Source organism: Cebidichthys violaceus, unplaced genomic scaffold (assembly GCF_023349555.1).
Source record: "Cebidichthys violaceus isolate CVI_PGR_0920_01 unplaced genomic scaffold, fCebVio1.0.p SCAF_41, whole genome shotgun sequence".
Classification (NCBI taxonomy): domain Eukaryota; kingdom Metazoa; phylum Chordata; class Actinopteri; order Perciformes; family Stichaeidae; genus Cebidichthys; species Cebidichthys violaceus.
This window is the reverse complement of record NW_027176606.1, coordinates 1,286,548-1,297,968: the sequence shown is the minus strand read 5'-3', so window position 1 is coordinate 1,297,968 and position 11,421 is coordinate 1,286,548. Positions and strand designations below refer to the sequence as shown.

Below are 11,421 nucleotides of genomic sequence, written 5' to 3'. Positions count from 1 at the left end.
TAAACAACATGCTTGCAAAAAGAGACAGAGTGACTTCATGTCAGTAAATGTAATTTAATATTACCACCTCTGCACAAGCTGAAACACCCCCCAAGAGGTACAAATAAAAATATAATCTCTGTATTTACACAATTTACAACAATGTTAATACAATTGTAGCTTGTAGCTTTGGCTCTCAAAATATAATGGATTTGTCTTATATGAGGAAAAGGTGCCAAAGATAGAAAATGTACACAATGATGACACTGTGTGGCACGTTTCCTTTGCGATATTAACCATACATATTTTATACATGTTTTCTGAACCATGAATATTTGTCCACTTTTGTTTCATACTCAAAGGACATGTGAACTGTACATTGAGCTGTGACCCTCTAGGAGGTCTCTTGGTAGGGCGACACAGAGGCCTTCTTCATGCGGCTAAACTGGATCTTGTCGTACACAGTCTGGGGATAGATGTGTGACAAAGGGAGGTAAAAAAAACATCAGTGTCACAAGACGACGCAAAACTTATTTTCATACGAAAAACACAACACTTTATAATCAGGCTAATCAACTAAAGCATGACTCACTGTACACACACTGTAGCCACATGCTTTAGTGTGTTGTAAACTTAAATTCAGTCTCATCCGCAAGAACCTCCAGGATAAAAGGTTTCTACTTACCCCAGGTGTGGCCGCGTTGACTCTGTTATCAATGGTTTCATACAGTGTGCAAGGCTTCATGGTAGGTGAAGTCCCCTGGAAGTTTAAATGTGCATGCATCACAGCGAGAGGTAACAAGCAGAGTGGGTAAAACATGTATTTCGTCCTCAAAAAAGCAAGCATTGAATATCCATTTAAAAGTGATTTGTGAAAACAAAGCAACATGTGCAAATACGGATGCATACTCACAGCCTCAATTGCAACATCAGCGATATCAGCATACACTGTGAGGTCATTTGAGTCACTTCCTGTTGGTGGATTTTAATGAAGAAGCGGAGCAAAATAAAAAACGGCGATGTGTCAATCATGAATTTAAAAAAAAAAAGCTGACATGACGTTTCTTACCTGCTTGACTTTGTTTGCAGTGACAAACATACACAGCGACTCCAACTATAACAACAATCAACAGACAACCTCCTCCTGCTGCACCCAGGAGAGCGACAAGGTTTGGGCCTGCAAATAATGGTATGATCAGTTATTGTGATCACATGTGTGCACGGTGAAATAAAAGGGAATAAATATACTCAGTTACAACAACAAAAAAATCATTGGTAAAATACAGATTGTTTTTGCTCCGTTTGTTTTTTGGTATAAATATCCTGTATGGCAGGCCGTTATATAACATGACAGATATCGTAACAAGATATGTGACTTGAAATAAAAGCAGGAAACTTATTTAAAGTCACCCTAAACATTTTTGATTTCTTATTTGTTGTTTACAATGTATAAGAATATCAAGTACAGCGTTTTGGTTAATGCCTCCTCAGCGTGCAGGCTCTAGTAGTTACTTGACATGACTCTTCAATGTATTATCGCAGCTTTAGATATCCAAAAAGAGCATTTAAATACCTTTAATTTCGATGGAGTAAATGCATCTTTATGTTAAATTATGACTAGACACAACAACATTGGTGTATTTTTACTCTTGTACATTATAGTAAATTTGATTTTTGACTATAGTTTGACAGGAAACATCTAAAAAAATAAAAAAGAGGTTAAAGTAAAAAAACTATGGAAGCCTGTTGCTATGGAAGCATGTTTTTCCGCAAAAAAAAAGAAAAGAACCAACACTTTTGGTGCATCCATCCGTAACCATAACACTGATCAGATGTCAGATTTTGTTGAATTTTTTTTGTAAAAAAAAAATAAAAATCCAGGTTTTTTTGTGTGGGTTTTTTTATGGCGGAAACGGGCTTCCATAAAAAACAGAGAATATAGTATGTCAAAAAAGTAATTCAATAGCGTCTCGAAAGAAAGTCCTAAAAAATTAATTGTAAAGCATGTTGAAAATAGTCATAAAAAGTTATAGTATAGTATGTCAAAAATGTCTTAGTATATCTGATAAAAGTCATAAAAAAGTCATAGCACGTTGATAAAAGTCATAACACAGTATGTAAAAAAAGTTAAAAAGTCATAGTAGAGTGTGTAGTATAAAATCATAGTATAGTATATCGAAAAAAATTGTTATAAAAAAAGTCATGGTTTAGTAAGTTGAAAAAGTCATTGTATAAAATGTTGAGAAGTCATAGTTTTGAAAAAAGGCCTGGTATATTATGACAAAATAAGTCTGGAAGTAACATTTCAGACTTTCAATTTAAGCTTCACACAACTTAAAGGGAAAACTAACTTCAATCGCCCTAGAGAGAGTATAATCAGAGCTCTTTTAAAACGATTGCATAGTCTTTCTCACTAGTCAGATAGGTATTGCAGATGACTCTGGCAGGTCACATTGTAATGTGACTCATCTAAATGCATGTGCGAAAATCTTAAATATCAGCTGTGCCTCTTTATCCTCTGTATCATCACCACATGATTCATAAAAGCATTATGAATCTAGTATACTACTAAACTATAATCACCTATCTGCACATACCTGTTTTCAATGTTTCAGACGTAACGTTGCTGCACGTCACTTTTTCCATTGTCGACTTCTCACTGACAACATTGGAAATTGTGCAGGTGAACTCGGTGTCTCCGTCCTGAGGTGTGATGCTGTACCGCAGCCCAGAGCCACTTATGGTTTGGTTCCTCACGGCCCAGCTGTAGGTGACACTGCTGTCAGTGGCTCCACTGCACTCCAGCAAAACTGTGCAGGATTCGTTCACGGTGAACCAGGTGGAGTTGGAAGTCACAGCGGGCTCTACAGTTATGGGCACTGGTGAGGCATTTGATATATAGAGAGAGAGACAGAGAGAGAGAGACAGAGAGAGAGAGAGAGAGAGAGAGAGAGAGAGAGAGAGAGAGAGAGAGAGAGAGAGAGAGAGAGAGGAACTGAATGTGATAAAACCATGAAAACACCAACAAATACATGTAAAGCAGCTCAAACAAATAAGTCACATCAATGAAGTTTCCCTGGACAAAAACCTGAAAGTATAATACATTTTCAAGAAGTCAAGTCCCGACTATACGGACAGGATCAGTGACTACACACTGGCAATCCATAAGCATAAAAGCACAAATATAATCTTATCTCAAGGTTTTAGCAATGTTGTTATGAACTTTTTAAGTAAGTTTAGGTAGTTAAAAAACAGAGAGAAACAGATGGTGTCAGAGTGACCTATTGCCAAACTATTGATATGTGATATATGTTGAAGGTGAACAGTTGTGTATAGTGATGAAGCATTTTACATTCATAGTTTGGGCACGGGACACATCAATTTTAGAGGTGCACTTGTGCATCCCATTATATCAGACCTAAGATAGTAATAGATTATCATTTATATACAAGTATGAGGTCCTTACCATGAACTTGCAGAGTGATGGTGGTTGTAGGCCTTTGTACTTCATTTGCCTCTGAGATAAAACTGAAATCACCAGAGTCTTGGACAGTCAGTCCTCTCACTGTTAAATTAAAGCTTGCGGGGTTTAGTTCCAATCTGCCCTTGAACTGATGTTCTCTAGAAACATTAACATCTTTGTCTATTATTATAAACTCTCCATGTTTCCACTGTGCCACGGTGACCCCTTCTGCTGGTAAGCATGATGACAACTCCACAGTGTCTCCAACCTTTTTATGGATGTTATGTTCACAACTGGAGGCCTCCACATCTGAAACACATAAACAAAAGAATGCACTGTCACTGTCAAACTTCGATGTTCATAGAGCGAGCGCAAAAAGGTCCAAATCACCTGAAATACATGATAAAGCAGGGTATGTTTTAGGGGGCGTGGCTACCCTGTGATTGACAGGTTGCTACCACAGCGTTGTTTAGTCTGGGACTGATCCGTGTTCTCGTCATACAAGTTGAACCCTTTCACAGTGTTTTCAGTTCATGAAAGTGAATTGTTACATGTTGGTTGCCTAGAAATGTCTTATTCAGTGTTCGGTTGCACTTCTAGTTGCAAAAAAACAAGATGGCGACGGCCAAAATGCCAAAGTCGAGGCTTCAAAAACGGCAGTCCAAAAACCAATGGTTGACCTCAAGGTGACTATCTTCACTTCTTATTTACAGTCTATGGATGTGACACACCACCAGCAAACAAAATGTCTTCCTTCAGCTTTTGTTTGTTTCCTGACAACAGTCACCATTGGTTTCCTCATAACAGTGACATCAACCTCAACAAATAGCTTTAGTTACCTATATCAAGGGGTAGGAAAGGAAAATACTCGCATGAGTCATATTTAGAATTCTCATTTGGTTTGTGGCGCTGCACCCACAAACATTTGTCATCTTCATTTAGAAAAAGTACTTTAGTAGAGTTGTTTAAGTTACCATGACCTCATTTCCAAAGAAAAAACTTTGGCGCTGCCTTTGTTCTATGCTGCTCATCACTTTTGGTCAATGCTGCCGCAGACGGAGGGTTTTCAGGAAATGGACCCTTCACATGTGTCTGCTGTCATGTTGTGTGAGAATCTACAACAACCAGCTCACACGCATTTCCAATGTGACATCCACTACAAAGTGCTTGCTAGTAACTAAATACTGACACAATATGGAAATATGATGGCCTGTATCTATGAGCTGTAAATGGCAGCAAGACCCTTTTAACACTTACACTCCCCTACTTCTGCAAATAGCCTGAGAAAGGTCCACACCTCTTTGTTCCTGTAAGCAATGACTGAATGTATGACCACCTATTATTTATTAGAATAAACTACATTAGTAGAACCGATCCTCAAAGAGGAAGTAGCGCAAACGGAAAGGATGACCCATCCCTGAGTTGCGTAAAGATTTTAAAGTTTGTAGCCAAGCAGAAGCAGCAGGACATTTGCTGACAGCGTACCAAAAAAAAGGAAAGCATGTTTGCAAAGTCAAAACCACAAGATGCAATGAAATCAGATTCTAAGCAAACAAGTCGGGGAGCTCTAATGTATGATAAATGTTGAGCAACATGCACATATTATGACTTTTTTTATTTTATAGGAGAGAACGTAAATGTTCGTTAAACGCACACAATTGGCGCCTTGAGTTCATTTCTTGAATTTGGACGTCACAGTTCTCAAATATGTTACTGGCTTTGAGGCCACAGCTGCAATTCTCACTGGAGCCTTTTAAACGTCTTGCAGCTGCAAACACACACAGACTGTGACATGTGATATGACATGCAAACAAGTACAAAATCCATTGATGAGCTGTAAATTCCTCTATCTTGACCAACCAGTTATATTCTAAGCACATGACAAAATAGTACAGTAAAAATCCATAAACTTAAGAGCAGAGGCCTACATACCGTGGAGGCAAACCCCGAGAAGGAGCACCGAAATGTAGGTAAAGAAGCAGCTCAGGCAACCACCAACCATCTCTGTGGGGAGAGATACAACGTCTGTTTCCTCTTCTAGTCCGTCAAACTGTGCTGTGACAAGTCACTCCTAAAAAAAATAGAGAGGGTGGAGAGTTGGGGGAGGTCTCTGTTGTTGATGAAGAAGCAGAAGAAGCGGTCTGGCCTGATACACTGCGAGATTAAAAATAGGCACATCAGTAAGAACATAACTGGAGAGTATTAAAAATGAGGAGTTAATACCAGCTTTTTTTGTCAGATCTTTTGGATGCATTGTTTCTGTTAGGTGACAAAGAGTAAAGACACCTAGCCAAGCAGCCGTATCTGTGCTACATGTGTGAAAATTCAAGGTAAATTTGGTCCATTTCTGAAAACCACTGAGCAGGATGAAGCTAGCCAAATCCTGTCATCAGATATTCCTAGATGAGGGAGTTGCAAAAGTGAAAACACAAATTAGAGCATGTTCAGTGGGCTTTTAAATACACAACTGGAACAAGGATTAGGTCCATTACTGAGAATCCTGTAGGTGGAGGACGGGAACGCAGGGATGTAGGTGTTGTGTTGTTTAGTTGTGTGAGAGGCGTTATCGCTAGCAATATTAGCCTTGGTGACGTGTGTGCAAAGCGTTCAGCCTAGTTATTGGCTTGGCTTAGATCCATGACATCTTGAATATTGCATTTTGAGGCTGGGTATGACTTCAGCATGACACCGGTGCACAGAAGGAAGTGAACTACCAAGCATCGAGATAAGATCAGCGACAAGCGGCGATGCTCCTGTAAAGGAGGATGCGTGTCCCTGCCGCATAGTGAAACGATATCTAGACCGAGTTCAAATGCTCAAATCTAAGGATTTGTTGGGATCAAGCGAGCTGGAAAGGAAAATAATAAGATCACGAGGGGACTCGTCCGCCTACTGCAGAGCACCTCAGCATCCGGCGGTAATAGACTGTAGTTCCCCGTAATCTGTCCCCCCCCCTCAAAAAAAAAGTGAGAGAGTTTACTGGTAGCCACAAACAACATCACTATGCAATGAACAGCATCTTTCTACATGGTGTTTCTGCAGTGGTGGTCTCTGCACTGCAGCCCAGCTTGGTTTCCTATGAACTTTAAGTTGATGGTGCATTTGCAGTTTACAACGCTGATGTGAAACCCACAAAGTGAAACAAGACGCTGCTGCCCACCTAAAGAGCAGCCGGCTGAACTTTGTTCGACACTTCACGCAGCTATTTTAGAATTACTTGCATGTTTTACGTCTCTTTAGAATTCACACATTTTTTTGACAGACTGATCTGTCTCAATAACATTTGGATGGATTGCCAGAACATTTTGCACATTAATGGACCTCAGAGGGTTGAGCCGACTAACTGTGTTGAAACCCTTTCCTCCAGCACCACCACGAGGTTGACAAAATCCATTTTTAGTGAATTATCTCGACGTCTATTGATTAGATTGTGCTGACATTTGGAACAGATAGTCATGGTACTCAGAGGATCCTATTGACTTTAGTGATTAACAGGTAAAAAAAACAAATATACTTGTTAATGACCAAAAACTGCAATGCAATAACTCTTTCATTGTGGAAAGATTTTAAAGACAATTAAACTGAACCGTAAACCTTATTTTAGCTCAGCTGTACCTTGTATTTACTGATAATTAGCAAGCGTTAGCATGCTAACTCTAATCATCAGCATGCTACCATTGTCATTGGTGGCATGTTAGCCTGCTGACGTTAGCATCTACTGCATTCAAGCTAATGCAAAATAGGATAGCAACAACTGCTTTGATTGTTTGTACAGTGAGTGAGTTTACCCTGTGAGTTCAGTGTTTGGTATCCCTTCAGCAGAAATGCGGTGCATTCACATTTCTGCAGATATGCTTGACTAGAGCAGAGCATTAAACACACAGCGGCTGAATACGTTTGGGGAGTTTGCATGTGGGAGACATTTAGTCATTTCCTTTTTTCTGAGTCATGATAATCCAGAAAATTAAACGTGTCAACCACCATTTTAAGAGCAGCTTCCCATTCTCCTCTCTGAAATATAGAACATTGAGACAAACAGCCTGTTCCATTTAGATGACATTCATTTTCAAGGTGTCCGTTTCGACACTCAAAAAGGATCAGCTGACTATTTACTTGGTGAAACCCTAATAGTGCAACATGAACATGTTTGCTGACATTTCTTTTGAAAGGAGAAGTGATACAGTGACAGTAAAACAACTCCGCAGAGAGTCATTAAAGAAACAGAACCAAGATATAGCAGACATGTCCAAAGACACACCCTGAACCCTTCACATCATTTAGAAGAACTATGAAACTCAAACCAGATGACTTCAAAGGTGTATTTTTTTATTTCACAATAATAAAGTAAAGTTAGGGCTGCTCAATCATTTTTTACATAGAACTATTAGCTAAAAATAATGTCAATGTAATTACAATAGGTACAAACCAAAAAAAAGAAAAAAGAAAAAAGTTGCCCAAATGGAGAAAAATCATTTTAAATAGTCTACTAAATGTTATGCAATGATAATACACTTTAAATGTGCTCAAGCATGAAGCTGTGCATCATGCATGCACTCACTGATGCATCTGCAACAATATTTCACCACAAGTGAAATGCTAATCAGCAAGTAACTGGAAGGAAAACCGCACTGCGCCACCAAGTGGCTAAAAATATTAATGTTGGTTTTCATGTTTTGTCTTGTTTAGTTTTCTCTTTTTGACGCTGGAACCAAATCTGAGGAAACAACTGAAAAGAAAAAAATAGTAAGAGATACAGGATGATATAGGTGGAGTGGAAGAAAAAAAAAAGCGATATTGAACAGAAGGGTGTATCGTACCAAATGATAGCTTCTTATTTATTCTTAGACACAAGCAGCACCTACAGATCAGTCATGATGAAGCACTTCAGTTAGTCAGAGATGAAATTACTTTGTGTACGTCATCTTCAGTTCCTCTTTCAGAGAAGTGTTGCTGAGACATGCTGCCACATTTAGACACATTTAAGTGTTAACACCACAGCATATACAGTATGTCCAAATGTGGCAGTTTAGAAGAGAGCAGTACACCCATAGCTTTTATAATATTTAGTACCCTTGAGAGAATGTATGTGAATAGATTCTGATCTGATAGCATGTTTTATTCTAGTTTTGTTTTTTTTTGTAACCATTTTAAGTGAAAATGAAAGAAAGAAATAAGAAGGTTTTGATTTACTTGAATTTGAACTAAGGAGTTGTTAAAAAGCTCCATGTTTATAAAAGTTTATACCGTACCTGTTCCAGCATCTTCAAAGCCCCCCACAGTTTCATAGACAGAGCCATCACCTACAGGTTAAAGACATCAAATCAAGGTTAGGTTATACTCATGTCTTTTTGTTTTTGGATACCATCTGAGCGTTGCGGTGTTTAAAAAGCTGTGAAAGCAAACGTGGCTGGATGGTAGACTGACTGTGGAGAAGAGAGGAGTACACAGGCTGTTGAGATTCATCTTGGTTGACTGTTTGAGACCGGGTAAACCTGAAACGTTTAACATATATAGCAGTAATTTACAAAAACTAGTAACAGTAATACATTAACAAAGACCATGTATTGTATATTGTATAATAGAAGAGTTTCCTAACCTGTTACAACATAGACCTGTGAAAAACAAAATTGTTACATGCTTTTTTCATGCAAATGAAACCACTGATTTCAGAAGCATTAAGTACATTTTGGATAATCAGAGTCTACCCATTTTTATATCATCAAGAGGAGATCTCACCCTTTGACTTTCCGTAGAAAAGCAGCAGGAGAATAAACAGCACAATTCCAATAACCGGGCCGATAACCCACAGTACAAGAGATGAGTAGGACACTGCAATAATAAATAAGAAGCATGTTAATACGCTTAAAGCTACTAGAAGGAATTTTCATTTTCTGTTGATTTTCGCGGCCCTTGTGGCTGAAAGTGGTAGTGTTTTTGAGCACCAGAATCCCTTAATAAGAAAACATCTGTTTTTACTACATTAGGGTCTGACAGTCGGATCCATTCTGAGACAGTTTCATAACCAGTTAAAAGATGCTTCCAGAAACTTTAAATTACACTTACCCTAAACAGAATGGATTAAGTACCATACTAAAAATAAAGTCCAGTCACTCTGTAGTATATTGTAAATGTCTCAAAAGATTGAAAGTAAAGCACTTAACATTTTCTTTTCTCTTGGCATACCTGATTCTTGTGGGCCGCTGCTGCACTTTACTGTTTACTAGTATACTACTAAACTATAATCACCTATCTGCACATACCTGTTTTCAATGTTTCAGACGTAACGTTGCTGCACGTCACTATTTCCATTGTCGACTTCTCACTGACAACATTGGAAATTGTGCAGGTGAACTCGATGTCTCCGTCCTGAGGTGTGATGCTGTACCGCAGCCCAGAGCCACTTATGGTTTGGTTCCTCACGGCCCAGCTGTAGGTGACACTGCTGTCAGTGGCTCCACTGCACTCCAGCAAAACTGTGCAGGATTCGTTCACGGCGAACCAGGTGGAGTTGGAAGTCACAGCGGGCTCTACAGTTATGGGCACTGGTGAGGCATTTGATATAGAGAGAGAGAGAGAGAGAGAGAGAGAGAGAGAGAGAGAGAGAGAGAGAGAGAGGAACTGAATGTGATAAAACCATGAAAACACCAACAAATACATGTAAAGCAGCTCGAACAAATAAGTCACATCAGTGAAGTTTCCCTGGACAAAAACCTGAAAGTATAATAAATCTTCAAGAAGTCAAGTCCCGATTATACGGACAGGATCAGTCCACTGGCAATCACTGGCAAAAACACAAATATAATTGTATCTCAAGGTTATAGCAATGTTGTTATGAACTTTTTAAGTAAGTTTAGGTAATTAAAAAACAGAGAGAAACAGATGGTGTCAGAGTGACCTATTGCCAAACTATTGATATGTGATATATGTTGAAGGTGAACAGTTGTGTATAGTGATGAAGCATTTTACATTCATAGTTTGGGCACGGGACACATCAATTTTAGAGGTGCACTTGTGCATCCCATTATATCAGACATAATCAACTAATAACTCAAGGCTATGGTGGTCGAGAGAGCCCGGAAAACACAGCTAAAAACAGAAAACCTCTTTATGTGTTGAGTGCTTTCTGGTACCACTGTTGCGCCATCTGTTCTATATGAATCAATCCATCAACCAACTAAGATATTAATAATAGATTATCATTTATATACAAGTATGAGGTCCTTACCATGAACTTGCAGAGTGATGGTGGTTGTAGGCCTTTGTACTTCATTCGCCTCTGAGATAAAACTGAAATCACCAGAGTCTTGGACAGTCAGTCCTCTCACTGTTAAATTAAAGCTTGCGGGGTTTAGTTCCAATCTGCCCTTGAACTGATGTTCTCTAGAAACATTAACATCTTTGTCTATTATTATAAACTCTCCATGTTTCCACTGTGCCACGGTGACCCCTTCTGCTGGTAAGCATGATGACAACTCCACAGTGTCTCCAACCTTTTTATGGATGTTATGTTCACAACTGGAGGCCTCCACATCTGAAACACATAAAAAACAATAGAGTGATGCCAAATGTTACACACAGAGGCAATGCTATACATAAGGCAAAGAAAATGGATAAAACATTTGAAATATAATTGAAAAAAATAAACTTCATTCAACTTAGCTTTCACGTAATTGTAAACACAAAATATAGAAGATATGCAGACATCCAGGAAATACTGAAAGCACCTACGTGCAGCTGTGTAATTATAAGGTCATGCAAGAGTGCATCAGCCAAACAAATATCTCTAATAAGAGTAAATCTGCACAGCCTTGCTGAGCATGATCTACATACCATAGAGGGAGTACCCAACCAGCAGAAGAGCAGTGTATGTGAAGAAGCTTGAGTATCGGAGCTGACCAGCAGCCATCTCTGTGAGCACAGGAACTACTGTTTCCTCTGCCCGTTTATCATACTCTGCTGTGGTGAGTTAAGAGGAGAAA

General features: G+C 38.9%; 2 protein-coding genes across 5 annotated transcripts; both read right to left on the bottom strand.

The window, feature by feature from the left end:
• Positions 1 to 38: 38 nt before the first annotated feature.
• Positions 39 to 5,492, bottom strand: LOC137885889 (SLAM family member 9-like). Its single transcript, XM_068728213.1, has 7 exons — positions 5,375 to 5,492; positions 3,446 to 3,751; positions 2,577 to 2,858; positions 1,049 to 1,156; positions 893 to 951; positions 665 to 739; positions 39 to 445 (listed from the first exon to the last, which is right to left on the bottom strand). The coding sequence occupies exons 1-7, from the start codon at positions 5,442 to 5,444 to the stop codon at positions 374 to 376; spliced, it is 972 nt and encodes a 323-aa protein (XP_068584314.1). The 5' UTR covers positions 5,445 to 5,492; the 3' UTR covers positions 39 to 373.
• Positions 5,456 to 11,348, bottom strand: LOC137885890 (SLAM family member 5-like). 4 transcript variants are annotated; one of them, XM_068728218.1, is made up of 9 exons: positions 11,273 to 11,348; positions 10,668 to 10,973; positions 9,703 to 9,984; positions 9,179 to 9,271; positions 9,039 to 9,054; positions 8,867 to 8,934; positions 8,692 to 8,742; positions 8,260 to 8,300; positions 7,782 to 8,168 (listed from the first exon to the last, which is right to left on the bottom strand). In XM_068728218.1, the coding sequence occupies exons 1-8, from the start codon at positions 11,346 to 11,348 to the stop codon at positions 8,284 to 8,286; spliced, it is 909 nt and encodes a 302-aa protein (XP_068584319.1). In that variant the 3' UTR covers positions 7,782 to 8,168; positions 8,260 to 8,283. The 4 variants fall into 4 exon arrangements, with proteins under 4 accessions (XP_068584317.1, XP_068584319.1, XP_068584318.1 ...); XM_068728216.1 differs by lacking the exons at positions 7,782 to 8,168; positions 8,260 to 8,300 and adding an exon at positions 5,456 to 5,513; XM_068728217.1 differs by having other exon boundaries at positions 7,782 to 8,300.
• Between the last annotated feature and the right edge of the window lie 73 nt (positions 11,349 to 11,421).

Excerpts from the sequence above, each read along its gene's own strand:
- LOC137885889 (XM_068728213.1), bottom strand. The coding sequence starts at position 5,444 with ATGGTTGGTGGTTGCCTGAGCTGCTTCTTTACCTACATTTCGGTGCTC. Across the intron at positions 1,157-2,576 it reads GTCTGAAACATTGAAAACAG|GCCCAAACCTTGTCGCTCTC; the intron begins GTATGTGCAGAT and ends CATTATTTGCAG. Across the intron at positions 952-1,048 it reads CTGCAAACAAAGTCAAGCAG|GAAGTGACTCAAATGACCTC; the intron begins GTAAGAAACGTC and ends ATCCACCAACAG.
- LOC137885890 (XM_068728214.1), bottom strand. The coding sequence starts at position 11,348 with ATGGCTGCTGGTCAGCTCCGATACTCAAGCTTCTTCACATACACTGCT. Across the intron at positions 9,985-10,667 it reads CATCACTCTGCAAGTTCATG|TGCCCATAACTGTAGAGCCC; the intron begins GTAAGGACCTCA and ends ATGCCTCACCAG. Across the intron at positions 9,272-9,702 it reads GTCTGAAACATTGAAAACAG|TGTCCTACTCATCTCTTGTA; the intron begins GTATGTGCAGAT and ends TTATTATTGCAG.